Source organism: Wyeomyia smithii, chromosome 1 (genome assembly GCF_029784165.1).
Source record: "Wyeomyia smithii strain HCP4-BCI-WySm-NY-G18 chromosome 1, ASM2978416v1, whole genome shotgun sequence".
Lineage (NCBI taxonomy): Eukaryota > Metazoa > Arthropoda > Insecta > Diptera > Culicidae > Wyeomyia > Wyeomyia smithii.
The window spans coordinates 114,961,982-114,982,740 of record NC_073694.1 but is presented as its reverse complement, the minus strand read 5'-3'; the positions used below and the strand labels follow the sequence as shown (position 1 = coordinate 114,982,740).

The following is a 20,759-nucleotide window of genomic DNA, read 5'->3' as shown; positions in this document are numbered from 1 at the left end:
ACTGTTTCTAGACCTCCTCGCCTACAACAACCGAGCCTTTTTTCCTCCTGTCTGACACCCGGACATGATTTTGCCGCCAGCACTGTCGAAGCCGTTGCCGTCCCCAACGCAGCTGAGGAACTCCAGCCAGCGACCCGCAGTCGCTCCGGTCCTACTGTAACGCTCACCGCCGGTGCTTCATCCGAACTAAAAATATACTACCAGAATACCAACGGTCTCAGGACAAAAATTGATCTACTGTTTCTATCATCCACTGAGTTAGACTACGACGTGTACGTGTTCACGGAGACTAATTTGGACGATCGCATTCAATCTTGTCAGCTCTTCAACAACGGTTTTTGCGTTTATCGTGTTTATCGTTGTGCCTCTAACAGTCAGCGTCAATCGGGCGGAGGCGTGCTCATAGCCGTAAAGCGGTTATATGCGTCATCTGTTGTCCAGCTCACGGCTGCCGATAACATTGAGCATCTATGGGTAAAAATCGCCATAAGGCCACTGCCACTTTTCATTGGTGTTCTGTATTTGCCACCAGATAAAAGCCGAGACATTAACTTTGTGATGCTTCATATTGATGCTGTCTCTGAAATCAGCAGAAAGTTTAGCGATATAGGAAAACTCGTCTTGCTGGGTGACTTTAACCAACCGCGCCTAGCTTGGAAGAGTTCTGGTAGCGGGTATGCCTTTGTTGATCCTGTACAGTCACAGCTTTCCTTGGCCAGCCAATCCCTTCTCGATAACATGGCGTTCCTCAGACTACGGCAGCATAATTTAATACGTAACAACTTAGATCGTGTTTTAGATCTCGTATTCTCCAGCGACTCCGTTATAAAGGATGGCGCCGTCTCTTTAGCTGTTGAGGAAGTTGTACCAATTGATCCTTATCACCCACCTCTTTGCTTCACTGTTCTTTGTGAGCCTACTGTTTCTTTCCACCAAGATAGCGATCTAACTGAACGTGACTTTCGTCGTGGCGACTACGACACTCTAAACGAATTGCTGTCCGAGGTTGATTGGTCTGAGGTGATTCAAAATTCTGACGTTGACTGTGCTGTTAACTGTTTCAATCGCACTATTCAGAATTGCATCGTTCAAGCTGTACCGCTAAAAAGGCCGCCGAAAAACCCTGTATGGTCCAACAAGCACCTTCGCATCCTGCGTCGACGGCGCTCCAACTTGCTGAAACAGTATTGCCAGCATAGAAGCTTGTATGCGAAGCGACAATTTGACGAGGCGAGTCGAACCTACCGTGGTTATAACCGTTTCCTATACAAAAGGTACGTGAGGCGAAGAGAGGAGGATCTCCGGCGAAACCCTAAACGTTTTTGGAGCTTTGTAAACTCGAAGCGTAAAGAGAATGGTCTTCCTATTCTGATGCATCTAGGGAATGTAAATGCCGCTTTTACGGAAACCAAATGTGCTCTTTTTTCTCAACATTTTGCTAGCTTGTTTGAAAACCGGGTGCCCACTGCGGAGGAAATAGACATCGCTGTCAGTCTAGTACCAAGAGACGTGATAGATTTCGACGTATTTAATATTAACGCTACGATGGTTGGAGCTGCATTACAGAAACTGAAGCAGTCCTATAAGCCAGGCCCCGATGGTATTCCCTCTTGCATCTTCAAAAAGTACAGCGCTTCTCTGACTGCTCCCCTCCAGGCGATTTTCAATAGATCACTTCAACATCAAGTATTCCCATCGGAACGGAAGATTTCCCATATGCTGCCGGTGCACAAGAAAGGCGAAAAGTCCGACATCGCTAATTATCGTGGCATAACCTCTTTATCAGCTGGATCAAAATGCTTCGAGATCATCATGAAAGATATGCTATTCAGCTCTTGTAGGAGTTATATCAGCATTGCTCAACATGGATTCTACCCTAAACGCTCCGTGGACACTAATCTGTGCGAGTTCACATCATTTTGTATCGGTGCAATGGATGGTGGAGCTCAGGTTGATGCAGTATACACCGACATCAAAGCCGCATTTGACACCGTTAATCACGGTATCCTCCTTGCTAAGCTGCATCGTCTTGGAATGTCCGACAATATTTGCAGCTGGCTTCGCTCATACCTGAGCAACAGACAGCTCTTCGTAAAAATTGGATCAACAGTATCTGAAAGCTTGACCCCCTCCTCTGGCGTGCCTCAAGGAAGCAATCTGGGTCCACTGCTGTTTGTGATATTTTTTAACGACGTGACGATACTTCTTGCGAATGGTGGAGTACTAATCTACGCTGACGATTTGAAAATCTACCTGATCATACGAAATGAAGCTGATTGCAGAGAACTCCAGAAGCTACTGGACAAATTCGTTCATTGGTGCAAGTCAATCTTCCTGGTAGTGAGTGTGGCAAAGTGTTACGTGATTTCATATCGACGACTTAAAGGACCTATCCTATACAACTATGTCATCGGTGATCAGATACTCGAACGGGTTGACGAAGTCAGGGATCTTGGAGTATTGCTTGACTACCAACTCACATTCAAGCTGCATTATTCCGCGATAATCCAAAAAGCCAATCGTCAACTAGGTTTTGTTCTGAAAATGGCAAGCGACTTCATTGACCCCATCTGCTTACGTGCCCTCTATTGTTCCCTAGTTCGTTCGATACTCGAGTTCGCATCGGTCGTTTGGTCACCTTATGAAGCTGTGTGGAAATCCAGAATCGAATCTGTTCAGCATAAATTTGTCCGTCGTGCGCTAAGAAGACTTCCATGGCGCAATCCCAACGACCTGCCCCCTTACGAACATCGATGTGCCCTATTGGGTATAGAGCCACTGGAGTCCCGTCGAAGTATAAACCAAGCTGTGTTTGGCGCTAAAATACTGCGCGGAGAAATCGATAGTGCCTGCTTGCTGGAGCGCATGAGAATTTATGCTCCCGCACGTGTACTGCGTCCACGGCAACTTATTTTGCCAGAACCGAGGAACACCGTATACGGTGATAACGATCCAGTCAACACAATACGGAGACGTTTTCAAGAAGGCTATCACGTTTTTGACTTTAATGTTTCTTGTGTCAGTTTTAGACAACGCTTGCGAACTGTATTTTTAACTTTAGACTAGTTTTAAAACCATTCATTAAGACCACGATGTCAGATGAAATTTAAATCAATAAATAAATAAATAAATAAATAAATGCAATTGTTTGCAATCCAGTATCTTTACACTTTGCATCAAGGGGTTTTTGAAACAGCCAACTCCATGACGCAAAATGTCATCGACAGTGAGATTCCCCTCGGTAACCACACCGTCGATTTCTACATCCTTGGCAGGGATGTACACGCAATACTCTCTCGTGAAGAGCTCGTAGCCAGCAATTTCGTTTGCTTGCTTCAAGCTACTCACGACAACTCGCAGTTTGTTCGGCCTCACCTTCGTAATCTCGGTTACGGCCGAAAAATGTTTTGCCAGGTCTTTGCCAATTTGAATAATATTCAATGGCTTCTTTATGGGCCGGAAAAAAACAACGTAGGGACCGCCAGCGGCATCTGGGTAAGCTTTTACCCGTACTTCCGGTACTCTTGGTACAGGACTTGGCAAAGGAGAGGGCACAGGGGAAGGTAGGGGTGAGCTGATGGGAGAAATTTCAATTTCTTCCCCGTTTGTTTCCACATCCAGGAAAAGTTGCACCTGCATGTCGTCCATTTTGCGGGAGCGTTACGCTCTACCGCACACAAACGATAAATATTCGAATATGGGGGGGGGGGGGGGGGGTTCAAGTAGTTGATATTAAATTTTAAAACAATTTTTCAATCTACAATGGATCAAATAAAAAAAAAGACAGTAATACTAATACTTATAACAATAGTAATAATAATAATAATAATAATTGTAGTAATAATAATAATAACAATAATAATAATATCAATAATAATATTAATAATAATATTATAACATAGTAATAATATTGATAATAATAGTAAAAATTCTGAAGGTAATACTTCACCGAACGTCTAAGTCACGACCTCACGGCTGATAGTAGGATTAATCGAGCGTCTCCGCAGAACAAACAATGACGATCCAGCTTCGTGTAGTGACACAGTGGCCGTGTTTACACGCGACCTTGTAGATGCCACTTGTAGTTGACTTCCACTCGCTCGATCGTATGGTGGTCCGTGCTGCTAGCGGGGTAACAGCGGTGCGGGAGAATTATTCTTGCTGATATATCAGCTGCGTATCGAATCACTGGCGGGGTAGCCTGTCCCTACCAGTGTGCAGATGTTTCTGCCGATATACAACAGGCTATTGTTATCGCGCAGCACAAGAACTAATCGACAAAAAAACACCCGTACGATAACTCGTGTATTGTTATTTTGCGAACTCAAACGGAGATAAACAATTTGCGTCTGAAGAAGAGGGTAATTCCTACTCAATTTCTGACACATGGTGACTCTACCCATAAATGAGTAATATCATAAAAACTCTGTTCAGAGTAGGTTCACTTTTAACGAAAGTGAGTGACATCTCACTAAGTTTAGAGTTAAATTTGAAGAGCGTGCAGGTTATTCAAATCTATTTTCTTTCAAAGTGTCTACGGTTTCATAACCGTGTATGGTTACACAGATCATAAATGTCAAATTAATGATTTTTGATAAAAATAAGATTTGTATTTTACTAAAGAAAATTAAACATTGGCAGAAAAGTGTAAATGTGGATAACTTTATTGTGAATATTTTGTTCAAAAATGTGTTTTCTTTTATTAAATTGTGAGGTGAAAAAATGGATAAATCAGGAAGACATCCACTCGTAAAGAAATTGGAGTATTATGGTTGGTATTTGTTTTGCTTAAAAACATCGAATATTCATGGTTCATTTTCTATTTTGTTGTTTGTAAAAAGTGATAAATTATGTTGTTTATACAATCAAATCAATTTCAACTAGATATTCAGTGTGATTTAAGGCCTATTTAAAAAGTTTAACTATGTTTTTCAGGAACATTACATCTGAAAAAATCTACTTTAGAGCTTTTTTAATAGTATAAATGTAAAATTTTTACGTTCTGTGCTGTCAACAGTTTAAAGAGGAATCTTAATATAACCATGGCGAACAAAAAGAATTGCAAACTGCTAACCAAACATTTGAAAAATCCTGCTTTAAATACGAGTTTATACAGTAGGTAGTGTTCTTTTTATGTTGCGAAGCTGTTTACACTAAAAAGTTGCGTATTAAATTGTTAATATAACACCGAAAATTACTATCAAGGTAGAAAATAGTTTCGCTTGTGTTTTAGAACAAATGTGTGTCTGTAACTAAAGCTAAACCAACTAAAAGCAAACTTAGGTACTAAACTTTGATATCAAGAACTTGAGCTGTCTAATAAAAATCACCTTCAATTTTCCACTCTACTAACCGAGTTTTCCGGATATTACAGCAACAGTTTAGGTGTTCAACAGGTGGGCTAACTGATTCGTTGCACATGATTGGCCGACGTGAATCAACCAAGTCTTTCGTTTCGTTGGGTGTAGGAATACCATCCGTCCTGATTTAGCAGGACATGGCCTGATTTTGTGACCCGTTTTGGACGTCCTGATTTATTTTTCAGTTTCTAACATTTGTCCTGATTTTCATAAGATTTTCAATTTTGTAGTGTGATAATAATATGCAGAATTTTTCAATATCAACAACTTTTTTGATTACAGAACACAACGGTCACTACGGACGACTTTGTTTTTGGTTTAATCTTAGTGAAGTGACGAGAGAATTCTTTTAGGTAATGTAACCGTTAAACATTTGGTTTAACGGGGGACCCTACTCTAGAAGGTCGAAATTTTTTTTCCAATGTTTAGAGTAAAGTGGAGTGTTCGGTTGTTTTGGCTATTGATGAAGGTGTACTTGAACATTTATTCTGCATGTCGTAGTTGCACATATAGTGAGTATTACGTTGTTGGCAGCTGGAAACGTGAATGCTCTCACTAAATCAGTACCTTACTGGTGGTAATTTTTTCTCAGGTTCAGTACACCCATTTGGCTGAAATTTTTTTAGCATGTAAAAATGGATTACATATCTAACTTGTTGCCTAGCCGTTTTCGAAAATTTAAAAAATTGACAAAATGGCGGCCATTTTAGCATAGCATAGCAAAAGGGATTGCACACATCGTAGGTGGCTATACAATGATCAGCTTAGGATAAATATAGTGATAATAATAATAACTTCACAAGCACATCATCTGTAGTCACAGGAAAAAAAAACTTGGGACTAGTATCCTTCTTACAGATGATGTGAGTTGCAAACTAACTCTTTCATTGGATACCTGGCTACGTCCTTACCATCGCTGGGGAAAGGAAGTAGGAATGTTTGTTCAACGTCTACTTAAGAAGGTGCAGGGAACCCATACTGCCTTTAATAGCATACCAGTCCCATATGGACTTTCATCGTTTTGAGTTAAATATCAGATTGCATCTATTTCTTGCTTTATTATCGAATAAGGGAACAAAAAAGTATGTTTTATTTGAAAAAGTCAGAAAAAAATGTAAGGTAAAATTGTCCCATCTTAAAAATAATCGCATATCAGTCCCACCAAATGTTTTTCCTGGGTATGGCATTTTTTTTTTCTTTAATCCATATAACAAATGTTTGGTGCTGTTTTTCAAGCTATTTACTGTTAAAAAATCATCAAATAATTTAATAATGCAAGGTCGTTTCAAATAAATTTCAGACAAAAGTTAATTTTAAGTAGACACTGAAACTGCAACTTTTTCCGAAAGTCCGTTCCCGAAAGGTTATTGATTTCGTCAATCAGAGGGATAAGAGCCTTAAGCAATGCTGCTTCATGTAAGGGGTTTCCTGTGGATGATCTGCTCACTTCAAATGATCATTCAAGTTGAACTCAGAAGAAATCGTTTTTAGTTGCTTAACAAGTTTCATCGTCGTCGTCTTCCGTCAAGTCATTGTTGAAACTTGCGGAATAATTTGCAGCACGTACTGCGAAACACTGAAGGAGTAAGCAAGGAAATTATTCAGTAGCATAACCAAGATTTCAACCTTATATTTTGTTTTGTTCTAAGACGATCTTGACATCGGGGTAAGTGACGGGTCATCTTCGTCATTCTCCATGAAGCATAGAAGCTGTCTGCGGCCATAAACATCTGCCCATATTCAAAATACTTGAGAAAAATATGACTACTCCTACATAGGGATACCATCCGTCCTGATTTAGCAGGACATGTCCTGATTTTGAAGTCCTATTTGAGCGTCCTGATTTATTTTTTATATTTTAGCATTTGTCCTGATTTTCTTCAGATATTTGACTTTGTTGTGTGGCAATAAGCAGAATTTTTCAGAATTGCTCAATAAGTGTTTTCGATTTCAGGTCGCAACGCTCACTGCGATCGAAATTTTTCATTGGTTGAAGCTCACTATAGTAATAAAAAGAATCTCTCACGCGTTGACCGTTATCATTAAGCATCTGGCATTTGTTAAGTTTAAGTTGAAACAGTTTACGTGTGTTGAATTTTCAAAGTATCTACTTTTTTTTTATTAAGAGGGGGATATGTTAGTAGCTTAAGTATTTATGATAAATATTAGTAAATAATGAGTATGTGTGTCCAATCACAAATGGTGACTCCTCAACACTGTTAGAAATTTGTAAATTTAATTGTTAGGATTTGTTTGCTTTTGCAATTAGGACTTATCATTCGTAGGGATTTAAACCTACTTGTCAGAAAAGGGGAAGTAAATTTATAACTAACTTAATTGCTAACTTATTGGCTATTAAAAGAGTTTATCGTAGCAATTGAGGATTGCAACGATTTTTGTCGAAAATTGTTAATAATTTTATTTGACATAGCTTCTAATGGTTCAACACCAGTAAGTCTATGTAATTCGAGTGTACCAAACCAAGGAGGACGCTTCAAAATCATTTTCAGAATTTTATTCAGAATCCTTTGGAGCGTTTTCATCCTTGTTGAACAGCAACTTGTCCAGATCGGTACTGCATAAAGCATTGCTGGTCTAAAAATGTGTTTGTAAATCAAAAGTTTGTTCTTTAAACAAAGTTTAGAATTCCTGTTAATGAGAGGATATAAACATCTCGTATATTTGATGCACTTGGCTTGTATACTCTCAATGTGCTCTTTGAAAATAAGTTTTTTCCAAAGTATCTACTAATGCGTAATAATTCAAAGTGGTTCGATGAAAGTGGGTCGTCAGAGATACACCCAGATTTTTTACTAGGTATTTTTCTACACGGATTTTCGAATTAATGGTTTTTTCACGCGGATTTTTAAATCGAAGGATTTTCAAATTACGCGTTTTTATACGCGGATTTCTTTATTACCGCGTTTTTCCACGAGGTACGTATCCCCGCGTAAAAAAAACTGAGTAAATCAAATATTACGTGTTACATTTGCTCATACTTCGAAGAATTGAATGACTTAGTCAAATTTGTGTCCTGATTTCTAATTTCGACCAGATGGTATCCCTACTTCTACACCGAGCGGTTGAAAGTGAAACTGGTATGCGAATATTTTGCTACTCGATGGCCCTTATAATCGCAAATCAGTCTCTTCCTTATTTTTCATTGTTATTTTCACGAAAAAGGCAATTCTTTAATGAAAAAGTTATGGTTAGGGTCTATTTCATAACAAGTCGAAAAAATAAAAATATTCCACCCCAAACAGGCGATATACCTAAAAAAAAAAATATCTTTAAGCACTTATGGTATCACTGGCAACACTGAACCGTGGGAGAAGTGAGCAAAGACGGCAAAGACAGAGGAACAAAGAACCCCTTTGAACGCGCACGCGGATTCTGTAACGAGCGATTTAAATAAAAATTTACTTAGTTAAAACTTTCGACAAGCGTTTTATTTCGTGTTCGAACGCTACATTGGTGACCCGCGACGTCGCGAACATTAAAATTTCGCGATTTTACCTCGTCATTCGTGTTATTAGTTAATCGCGATATCTAACCTCAACATGGCGAATGCAAACGAAAACCACATTACGGCGTCTGTCGCTATCAAACTGCCGGATTTTTGGAAAACAGATCCGGCCATGTGGTTTGCCCAAGCCGAGGCACAGTTCCATTTAGCAAAAATCGTTAATAATGAGACTAAGTTTTACCACATCGTGGCGAAAGTGGACCAATCAGTCATTTGTCATATATCTGATTTGGTAGCAGCGCCTCCGGAACAAAATAAGTATAAAACCGTCAAGGAACGTTTAGTTTCCCGCTTTGCGGTATCCGCTGAAAGCCGCCTCGAGCAGCTGCTAGGAGCCCAAGACCTCGGTGACATGAGACCAACCCACCTCTTGGCAAAAATGAGAGAATTGTCTGCCGGTTTGGGCGTTGACAACAACCTATTAAAAATGCTTTTTATTCAACGTCTCCCGCTAAAAATACGACCGGTATTAGCCTGTCATGACGGCACCATTGAAAAACTCGCGGAAATGGCGGATAAAATCACGGATACTGCTACTAATCCGTTATCCGCAGCAGGGATAGCACACAACGAACCAGAATCCAGACACTATCGTGGCAAATTATTGGAGCAAATAGAATACCTTACAGCAGAAATTCGTCGGCTCAAAACTTCCAAGTACAACCGAGGCAGATCTACTTCACGAAGCTAAAGAGATTCACGCTCGTCATCGGGATCTAGGATGTGCTGGTACCATCGGAAGTATGGGAACGATGCTCAACAATGTCGTGTGCCGTGTACATGGAATTAAAAAAACTAAACATCTCCCCACCGTCGTCGGCGAAGGTGGCAGGAGTATCTGAAAGCCGCCGAATGATAATCTTCGATAAAACAAACAATTCTCGCTTTTTAGTTGACACTGGATCAGACGTTTCGATCTTGCCGGCTTCTAGGAAGGACCGCGTTGAAGGTGTTAAAACTCAGCAACTGTATGCCGCCAACGGCAGCCGCATTCGAACGTTTGGAACGAAATTGCTATCCACGGATCTTGGGTTAAGACGTAAATTTACCTGGAACTTCCTGATCGCTGAAGTGACGGTACCAATAATTGGAGCCGATTTTTTGGCCCACTTTGGTATTCTCGTTGATCTCAAAAGCCAAAAACTAATAGACGGAAAAACGGGTTTAAACTCCTATGGTGGTATGATAACTGCTGATTAGCATAGTATCACAATTGTGGACACCGGTCATCCTTTTCGAAAGTTGCTTGAAGAGTTTCGGGAAATTACTCTCCCTTCGACAATGCGCTCTGTGCCACAGAGTGACGTAACTCACCACATTGTTACTCGTGGCCCACCGGTAGCGTCAAAAGTACGACGGATGCATCCTGATAAAATCAAAGCAGCCAAGGAAGAGGTTCGACTTATGTGTGACCTGGGAATCTGCAGACCATCAAGCAGCAGTTGGGCGAGCCCTCTACATTGCGTACCCAAAAAGAATGGACAATGGCGCTTCGTTGGAGATTACCGGCGTCTTAATCAGGCCACAACACCTGATCGCTACCCGGTCCCGCACATTCACGATCTGTTGAATTTGCTGCACGGTAAGTCCGTTTTTACAACCCTTGATTTGGAGCGAGCATACCACCAGGTTGCAGTAGAGGAGGCAGACTTTCCGAAAACAGCGGTCATCACGCCGTTTGGCTTGTTTGAATTCACCCACATGCAATTTGGGTTAAGCAACGCAAGTCAAACCTTCCAACGCTATATGAATCGCATTTTTGGTGACCTAGATTTTGTTGTCATCTTCATAGATGATATATGCATCGCCTCTGAATCCCTGCAGGAGCACCAGTAGCATCTGCGAATGGTCTTCGAACGCTAACGGCAGCACGAACTCGTGATCAACTTGGAGAAAAGTGTGTTTGCCCAGAAGGAAGTGAAGTTTCTCGGATACCTAGTCAACGATGACGGAGTACGCCCGCTACCAGCCCGCGTTCAAGCGGTTTTAGAATACAAGAAGCCTTCCACGGTTAAGGACCTCCGACGATTTCTAGCACTTATCAACGGCTACAAACGCTTTATACGCCACGATGTTCGTAAATTGAACTGGACAGATGCTGCCGTGTTAAGTTTCGAGCGTTGCAAAAAATCGTTGGCGGAAGCCTCTCTTCTTCATTATCCCGATTCGTCCAAACCGCTTGCTTTGAATGTAGATGCATCAAATATTGCGGGTGGAGCCGTCTTGCAGCAATTAAGAGATGGAGTGTGGGAACCTGTAGGATTTTTTTCGGAAATATTTTCCAAGTCACAGCTTAAGTACTCCACTCTTGGACGAGAATTAACTGCAATGAAAATGGCTGTGAAGTACTTCCGGCTGTTACTGGAAGGACGCAATTTTACAATCTTTACCGATCACCGTCCACTGACTTACGCGTTGACAACAGAATCTAACTGTTGGTTGCCACATGAAGAACGCTATCTGCGTTTTATATCACAGTTTACCACGGATATTCAGTACCAGTTTTCTCAAATCGATGATTTTTCAGATGGGACTGATATGCGATTATAGGCAGCATACTACCTTTATAAATGTTACAGGAATCAGGGTGTTGTTAGTAGAAAAGGTATTATGCCAAGGATCTCTATTTCGACAAGATAGAGTGATGTGAACATGTTTTAGAATATTTTGATATATGGAAACTTTGGTAAATAACCTTCGTGATCACCTTCGTCTACTTTCACACATCCTTTCGTACTCTCGACTCACGTAATAAATGCATTCACTCGTCTCACACACTCTCATTACTACTCACTGCGACGATGTATGTGAGCGCGACGGGTATTCTTGTATTGGTGTTGTCGGACTCGCCTCAGCAAAATTTCTCTGCTGGCACAGGTCAAGTAGGGCGCCTCTCGTGCCCCTCTGTACGACACCACCTTCACTGCTGAGCAATTTACCGCACAGTCGTGTCTGCCGTACACAGCAATTGGGATTATAGAACATATGAGCGGAGCTCCATGAAGCCGCTCACCATTTACGGAACCTCACATCGCCATCCATCCTCCATTCCCCAGACAGCAGCAATCCAACGACGCACCGGAACCAAAATCTCTCCACGACTTAGTAGAAACCGCCTCATCGAAGCCACCAAAAATAAAAGACAGGAACACTGGAGCAGCCTTCCCTCGCTTTCACCAACACAAAAACAGTAACATCAACGAGCTGTATGTTAACCGTCTCTCGTAAGCTCGATAAGCTTTTGTTTACGTCGCAGAATTAGCTGCAATTCAGTACACCCTAGGGATTATCGAAAAAATGCCCACGGACCATTATTTCATCTTTACGGACAGTCTCAGTTCCATTGAGGCTCTCCTATCGATGAAAGATGTTAAGCACTCTCCGTATTTCCTGGGGAAAATACGGGAACATCTGAGTGCTTTATCCGAGAAATCGTTTCAGATCACCTTAGCGTGGGTCCCTTCTCACTGCTCGATACCGGGCAATGAGAAAGCGGACTCTTTGGCTAAGGTGGGCGCAACAAACGGTGATATTTATGAAAGACCAATTGCCTTTGTTGAATTTTTCGCCCTCGTACGTCAGAATACGATCATCAGTTGGCAAAATTCTTGGACCAGAGGGGAACTGGAAAAGTGGTTACATTCCATTATCCCCAAGGTATCGACGAGCCCGTGGTTCAAAGGGTTGGATGTAGGTCGGGATTTCATTTGCGTGATGTCCCGGCTTATGTCCAATCATAAATTTGACGCGAATCTCCGTCGTGTTGGGCTCGGGGAAAGTGGTATCTGTGCCTGTGGTGAAGGTTATCACGACATAGAGCACGTTGTTTTGTCATGCCCTGTACACCGTAACACCAGGTCTAAATTAATAGCTTCCCTGCAGGCCGAAAGTAGGCAGCCGGCTGTTCCTGTTCGTGATGTCTTGGCGAGCCGTGACCTAACCTACATGTCTCTTATATACGTTTTCCTGAAATCCATCCACGCCCCGGTTTAGTCCTATTCCCTTCCGCCTACATCCAACCAAACGACAAGAACACGTTTATCGAAGCAATTCCTATATAAAAGCACTTGCTTGCTCAGGTCTTTTATTTTTCGCAGCAGCAGCGATGTTGACACTAGCGTTGTGAGCAATAAAACATTGAATAGGACGTTCAAAAATCTAGAGAGAAGGTTTTGTTCAAGTCACCTTCTACCTACGCAATTATATGGGCCCGGTCGGAAAGGGATACAACAGCTTCACTTCTGGATTCTTCTGAAGCCTTCGTTCAAGCATGGAAAAACGACGATGTGACAGGGAACGATTATTTTTCATTTTGGAAACTGAATCTTTCAGTGGCAATTGAACGATATTACGACCATCAATATCACGACGAGTAGTGGCACCATACAAAGCTTCACACTCCAGCTCTTCACTGGTAAGCATTGGAGAGGACTCAATGTCTCCTATAGACCAAAACTTCTCCATGCATTTAGTCAGTGGCTCCAAAGTGAGCGTATTACATTGCAATCGGTTCTGGGCTGGGCTGGATTAATATCTTTAACTGGCTGGGCATTAGGATTTTGAAAAAGAGGTTGATTCCAATCAACAAATCGATTTCACCAGGAATGTTAAAATTTGGGTCCACGAGTGGCAGTCCAGGCGGTAGGTACCAAGACTGGGTGTTGAATTCACGGGATGGAATAACACCAGTAGTTTTATCCGTTACTAAACACTGTAGCTGTGCTTGGAAATCTGAATGGATGGATCGAATATTCACCTCAACTATTTCAGATAGAGTCAATTTTTTACCATTGGCTCCAATGATATCAATTTTAGCGGGGGTACGAGACAAATTCAGTTTTCCGTAAAACGGGGTAACATTGATCATTTTTATTTCACTTTTTCGTGAGTATTTATATATTTTACAACTGAAATTACAGGTTTCATATTTTTAAAACCAGTACTGGCATCCTTAGAACTTGAGAAGTAAGTTTTCAAAGCCCTTCGAAAATCCTGAACATTAAAAACATTTATTTTTCGTCGTTGTTTCAATTTTCCTTATTTGGGGTAACTTTGATCAGTTTCAATTTTGAATAGTTTTGAAACCTTTTTGAACTAAAAATGTTAGATAATGCTTTGATAACATGTTTAGAGACGCTTCCCGTTCTCCTTGATTGCTTTTACTGCGGAGGATAGTCCTGGCCTTGCATTTAGCCGCGGTATATACTGCGAGGCATTTTTATGCCATATGTAATTTAACCTTTCGATGATGAAAAACGTAAACGTTGGTCGCGAAAGTTGCTAGAAGTATTTTGTAAGTCAACAATCGTTGTAAAATTTTTGTGTTCAGAAAACGTATGTTGATCTTATATGCAAGGCCTTTTCAACAACGGAAGTATCAATAGGCCAGCTCTAGCCTCTTACGTTCTATGCTCTAGCCAAGACAACATCCTGGCGTAGGGCAGGATGTTGTCTTGGCTAGAGCATAAAACTTGACTTTCTTAACAAGTATAAACTAATTAACATTGAATGTAATCAATTTGACTAAAAATTTTTCTGGTTGATTGAAAAAATTTAATAACGAATTCGGAAAACATGTCAATGAATACGAAATGTTCAATATTCGACTAGTATAAAGTGCTTTTTCGGACACTTACTGAGAGTAAGAAATATAACGATCGAATTAATTTTAAAGTTTGGTCATCAAAACAATAAAAAATTTCAACCAATACAATATTGTTCAGATCTCGAGTGACACAAGACTAAGATGTTATACTCAACTTTAGCAAAAGTAATCACGGAGCAGTTTTATTTCAACTATTCATGAGAAGGGTAAAACTGATCAATGTTACCCCGCTGATCAATGATACCCCGTTTTACGGTACGGACTGATTTATCAGAAATCAAATGAGCCTGAGATCTACAATCTAGGAAGACACGGCATGGCTGGTATTTGCCATTGCAATCCAAAACATTAACAACAGCGGTCATTAAAAGGCTGTTCTCAAATCGTGGATAATTACTAGGAGGAGTAACTTTTTTTCGGAAGCTTGTGGGATGTTTGGTTTATCTGGCTTGGGGATTTGTGGTTTTTCAAAGTGCAATAGTGTGTGGTGCTTACCTTGACACTTCTGGCAGGTTCGCGATGAACTGCAAGAAATGCTGTGATGACCCTTGCGTAAACAGTTGAAGCAGATTTTCAGCTCTCGTGCTTCCATTAGACGTTGAGGAGTAGACAAAGCTCGAAACACTTCACATTTGAAGTTCGGATGTGCACCGGCACATATCTCGCAGGACATCTCGGTGGTTCCAGTGATGGCGCACAACTTAGCTTACGCACCCTTTATCAGGTTGGCGGTGTTTTTGATTGGTATCGGCTTCACGTTTGGCGCCGAAACTTCACAGCGTTCGAGGATGGCACAACGCTTTTTCAGGAAATCCATCGTTTCATTGTAGGTTGGTATCGACTTATGTGGGATTGAAACTCCTTCCGAGTATCTTTATCTAGCGCTGCAGTTACCAGGTTAACCACAAAACCTCGGACATTCCTAGCAGTTGCTCCTGCATTAGCACTAGTCCGTCGACGTGGCGATTCACTTCGTTGATTAACTCTCGCAATTCCTTCGGATTTTCACGGTTAATGTGTCGAAGGCTCAGTGGACCTTGAATATGGGTGCCAACAATTAAACGCTTATTCTCGAAACGCTCCTCAAGGATCTCCCAGGCATTGGTGTAATTGTTGTCACTCAAAGTACGTGCAGCATGGCTCGTAATGAAGGGAACAGCTTGATACAATCCAAATCCGTAGATGATTGCATCACATCACGAAACAAAGCCTTGAAACGTGGCCAATTCTCTGGTTTGCCATCGAAAGTCGGAAAGGTTGCTTTCAACGGCTGCTGAACGATTACTCGAGGTTCATTATTGGCGGGTACATCAGTACGCTGACGTTGTGGCGTAGGAACTGAATGTACCATCTCGATTGCTTGCTCGACCAAAACAAGCGTCTCGTTGTAATGTGTTTCAAAACTAAGGTATCCTTGATCGTGCTCTTCGATCTTTTCGGGTGGGCACATTGCCGAAATCTGATGATGAAGGCCCAAATATTCCCGGTAATGGCCCTCCAAATTTCGAGCGAACTCTTTCAATTGAGTTGCATTATGGCGTATGACACCAGCTTCAGCGGAATCTTCAACCGCTTTACGTATGCGCGTCACTTTTGCCTTTGCTTGGCCCCGCAGATGGATCAACACTTTTAAATCTGCCATCCTATCCTCCGTATTCACTTTCGCGGGAGTATGCTGCATTGGCATCACAAAATTCGGTCCATAAACACACACTATAAACAGCTTAAAAAGTATGAGCTAAAGACACAATTTTGCTCTACTGTTATTTATCAAAACATCACGTTCGAACATGCTACACCGTGTCAGAACAAGCATGCGCGGGATAGTTCGTATTCACTTTATTTGATTTGTTTTCGACCGGCGCGCGTACAAACGAATTCAAACGATTTCAAACTTATGAACGGTAGGTAGACTATTTGCAAAGGTTTTTCTCCGCAGCTGCTTCGGTAGATTTGGTTTACACGGTTAAGAGCAATCACGGCTGGAATATTGACGATCGGTTGATCATCCATCACATGTTGCCGGGAGCAACGAAAGGGAAATATGCTCGAGTGAGCGGAAACGACACGATTGCCTGATCACAAACCACGGCTGTGGTTTTTTATCCGGTTCCGTAGGACCAAAATGTGGTCTCTCCTAGACCAAACCACAGTGGGGCGACTCCATACAAAGGCTGGCCAAGCAAAAAAGTGCCGATAAATGCGACAAAAACTTGGTATTTACATAATTTTGGGTCGCTGAACACGAATTTGGTATCCATTTTTTGTTTGGGGCCGTCCATAAAGCACGAAACTCAATTTTTAATATTTTTTGGCACTTTTTTCCTTTTTTGTGGAATTATATGATCTTTGACCACAAGTAGTGCCATCGGGCGTCCGCTCCATTGAAAAAAATACGTAATTTATGGACGACCCCTGAAACAAGCAAATTTTGCCTAAATATAAATCTAAACATATAAAAATGCAGCTCTGTCTGTCTGTCTGTCTGTCTATCTGTCTGTCTGTCTGTCTGTCTGTCTGATTCATATAGGCTTGGAAACCACTTAACCGATTGGCGTGAAATTTTGTATGTAGGGGTTTTAGGGGCCGAGAAAGGTGGCTAAGATAGTTTGAGACCCCTCCCTCATCTGGAAGGGAGGGGTCCCATACAAATGAAACAAATTCATGCACATTTCGAAAACTAACCAAGCAAATGGAACCAAATTTGGCATGTGGATGTTTTAAGGAGTGACAAATATGTCCATATTGGTTCGACACCCTTCCCTTTTCTGGAAGGGAGGGGTTCCATACGAATGAAACACAAATTTCTGCATATCTCAAGAACTAACCAAGTAAATGGAACCAAATTTGGCGGGTGAATATTTCTAGGGGTAACAAATATATCTATAATGGTTTGACACCCCTCCCTCTTTTATAAGGGAGGGGTTACATACAAATGAAACACAAATTTCGCACAGCTCGAGAGCCAATCAACTAAATAGAATCAAATTTGGCATGTTAATGTTTTCAGAGGTAACAAATTTGTCCAGAATGGTTCGACGCCCCTCTCTCTTATGTGAGGGAGGGGTTCCAAACAAATGAAACACAAATTTCTGCACATCTCGAGAACTATCCAACTAAATGGAACCAAAATTAGCAGGTGAATGTTTTTAGGGGTAACAAATATATCCATAATGGTTTGATATCCCTCCCTCTTCTATAAGAGAGGGGTCCCATACAAATGAAACACAAATTTCGCACAGCTCGAGAACCAATCAAGCAAATACAGTCGAATCCCTCTATTGCGACAATTTATATAGCGACAAATCTTTCTATATCGACATTCTCAATGATCCCTTCTACCCTATGTTCATAAAAATATTCGTTTTATTGCGACATTTCTTTATAACGACGGTCCCTTGCGATGTCGCTATAAAGCGATTCAACTGTACAACAAAATTTGGCAGGTGAATGTTTTTAGGTGTAACAAACATGTCCATAATGGTTCGACATCCTTCCTTCTTCTGGCTTGTTTCCAAATACATACTATTTTGAAATCCAAAATGGCGACTTCCGGTTTCTGAAAAACAGCGGCAAATGACTAAATACCACCCAACATGAGAATTTCCCTAATTGTTATGATGCACAGAAGCCACAAATCGACCTCAGACAACATATTGAATTGTAAGATGGCAACTTCCGGTGTCTGGAAAACAGCCGAAAATGATCAAATACCACTCAATATGAGCGTTTCTTTAACCAGATTGATGCACGGACGCCGGGAATTGTTCCCAAATGCCATTTTGAAATCCAAGATGGCGATTTCCGGTTTCCGAAAAACAGCGGCAAATGACCAAATACCCCTCAATATGCGTATTTCCGGAATTGTTATGATGCACTGAAGCCACAAATCGACCTATCAACCTCAGACAAGATTTTGAATTGTAAGAAGGCGACTTCCGGTGTCTGGAAAACAACAGTAAATGACCAAATACCACCCTATATGAGTGTTTCTTCAACCAGATTGACGCTCAGAGCCCAAAAATTGTCTCCTAATGCCATTTTGAAATCCAAGATGGCGACTTCCGGTTTCTGAAAAACAGCGACAAATGACCAAATACCACCCAATATGGGTATTTTCGAAATTTTTATGATGCACTGAAGCCACAAATCGACCTCAGACAACATATTGAATTGTAAGATGGCAACTTCCGGTGTCTGGAAAACAGCCGAAATTGATCAAATACCACTCAATATGAGCGTTTCTTTAACCAGATTGACGCACGGACGCCGGAAATTGTTCCCAAACGCCATTTTGAAATCCAAGATGGTGATTTCCGGTTTCCAAAAACAGGGGCAAATGACCAAATACCCCTCAATATGCGTATTTCCGGAATTGTTATGATGCACTGAAGCCACAAATCGACCTATCAACCTCAGACAAGATTTTGAATTGTAAGAAGGCGACTTCCGGTGTCTGGAAAACAGCCGAAAATGACCAAATACCACCCAATCTGAGCGTTTCTTTAACCAGATTGACGCACGGACGCCGGAAATTGTTCCCAAACGCCATTTTGAAATCCAAGATGGCGACTTCCGGTGTCTGTAAAACAGCAACAAATGACCAAATACCACCCAATATAGGTATTTCCGGGATTGTTATGACGCACTGAAGCCACAAATCGACCTCAGACAACATTTTGAATTGTAAGATGGCGACTTCCGGTGTTTGGGAAACAGCAGAAAATGACCAAATACCACCCAACATGAGTGTTTCTTCAACCAGTTTGACGCTCAGAGGCCAAAAATTGTCTCCTAATGCCATTTTGAAATCCAAGATGGCGACTTCCGGTTCTGAAAAACAGCGGCAAAAGACCAAATACCCCTAAATATGCGTATTCCCGGAATTGTTATGATGCACTGAAGCCACAAATCGACCTATCAACCTCAGACAAGATTTTGAATTGTAAGAAGGCGTCTTCCGGTGTCTGTAAAACAGCCGAAAATGACCAAATATCACTCAATATGAGTGTTTCTTCAACCAGATTGACGCTCAGAGCCCAAAAATTGTCTCCTAATGCCAAAACAGCAACAAATGAAAAACAGCAACAAATGACCAAATACCACCCAATATGGGTATTTCCGGGATTGTTATGACGCACTGAAGCCACAAATCGACCTCAGACAACATTTTGAATTGTAAGATGGCGACTTCCGGTGTCTGGAAAACAGCCTAAAGTGACCAAATACCACCCAATACGAGTATTTCTGGAATGGGAATTGATCTCAGACACCGTTATTAATTGTGAGATGGCAACTTCCGGTTTCTAGAAAACAGCCAAAAATGGCCGATTTCCATAAAATATGAGTATCTTCGGAACCAGAATGTTACACAGGAGTTAGAATCGACCACAGACACCATTTTGAAATCGAAAATGGTGACATCCGGTTTCTGGAAAAAAGCCGAAAATGACCAAATAACACCCAATATGGGTGTTTCTTAAACCAGAATGACGCTCACGGGTCATAAATTGTCTCCAAATGCCATTTTTAAATCCAAGATGGCGACTTACGGTTCCTGAAAAATAGCCCAAAGTGATCAAATACCACCCAATATGAGTATCACCGAATCCAGAATGATGCAAGGAGCTATAAATTGACCTTAGACACCAGTTTGAATTGAAAAATGGCAAGTTCTGGGAAACCGCCGAAAATAACCGAATACTACTACATATGGATATGTCCGTAATCGAAATGATGTGGAGAAGCCAAGCATTGACCATGGACACCATTTTGAATTAGAAGATGACCACTTTCATTTTCTTTAAAACAACGAAAATAACTGAAATGCACCCAAAATATATCCGGAATAGAGGTCGTGTACAAAAGCCAAATGTCGAGCATGTGGTTATTCCGATAAAACCAATCACTTTTAAACGATATAATTCAATCGCAAGGAATCAATGAATTTTAAATGTTTAAAATTATTAAATTAAACTCTAAAATAGGCGGGACGAAGTTTGCCGGGTCAGCTAGTATATATATATATTTTTTCAAATAAACTAAAACAACATAAGTAATACAAACTAATTACAAATTGAAAAAATCGTCATCATCATCATCATCATCTTTCGCTGTGATCGCTTGAATCTTGTGTTGAATTGTTTCCAGAAAGTTTGAAGTTCATTATTCTTATTAGCAGGAAAAATGTCTTTCGTTGCAATTTTTTTTTCCTCTAGTGATTTTCGATGTTTCATTGTTTCATATATATGTTATCATCCTAATCCGG

General features: G+C 41.0%; 2 protein-coding genes across 2 annotated transcripts in view; both read left to right on the top strand.

Annotated features, from left to right (window-relative positions):
* The first annotated feature begins 4,548 nt into the window (after positions 1–4,548).
* The window catches only part of LOC129725987 (serine/threonine-protein kinase Warts), a 487,129-nt gene continuing 470,918 nt past the window's right edge, over positions 4,549–20,759 (top strand). Inside the window, exon 1 of the mRNA XM_055682534.1 lies at positions 4,549–4,771. The gene's annotated coding sequence lies outside the window, so the exon portion shown is untranslated. The remainder of the gene's footprint in view (positions 4,772–20,759) is intronic.
* On the top strand, positions 8,921–9,577 carry LOC129717106 (uncharacterized). Its single transcript, XM_055666952.1, has one exon. The coding sequence runs from the start codon at positions 8,921–8,923 to the stop codon at positions 9,575–9,577; it is 657 nt and encodes a 218-aa protein (XP_055522927.1).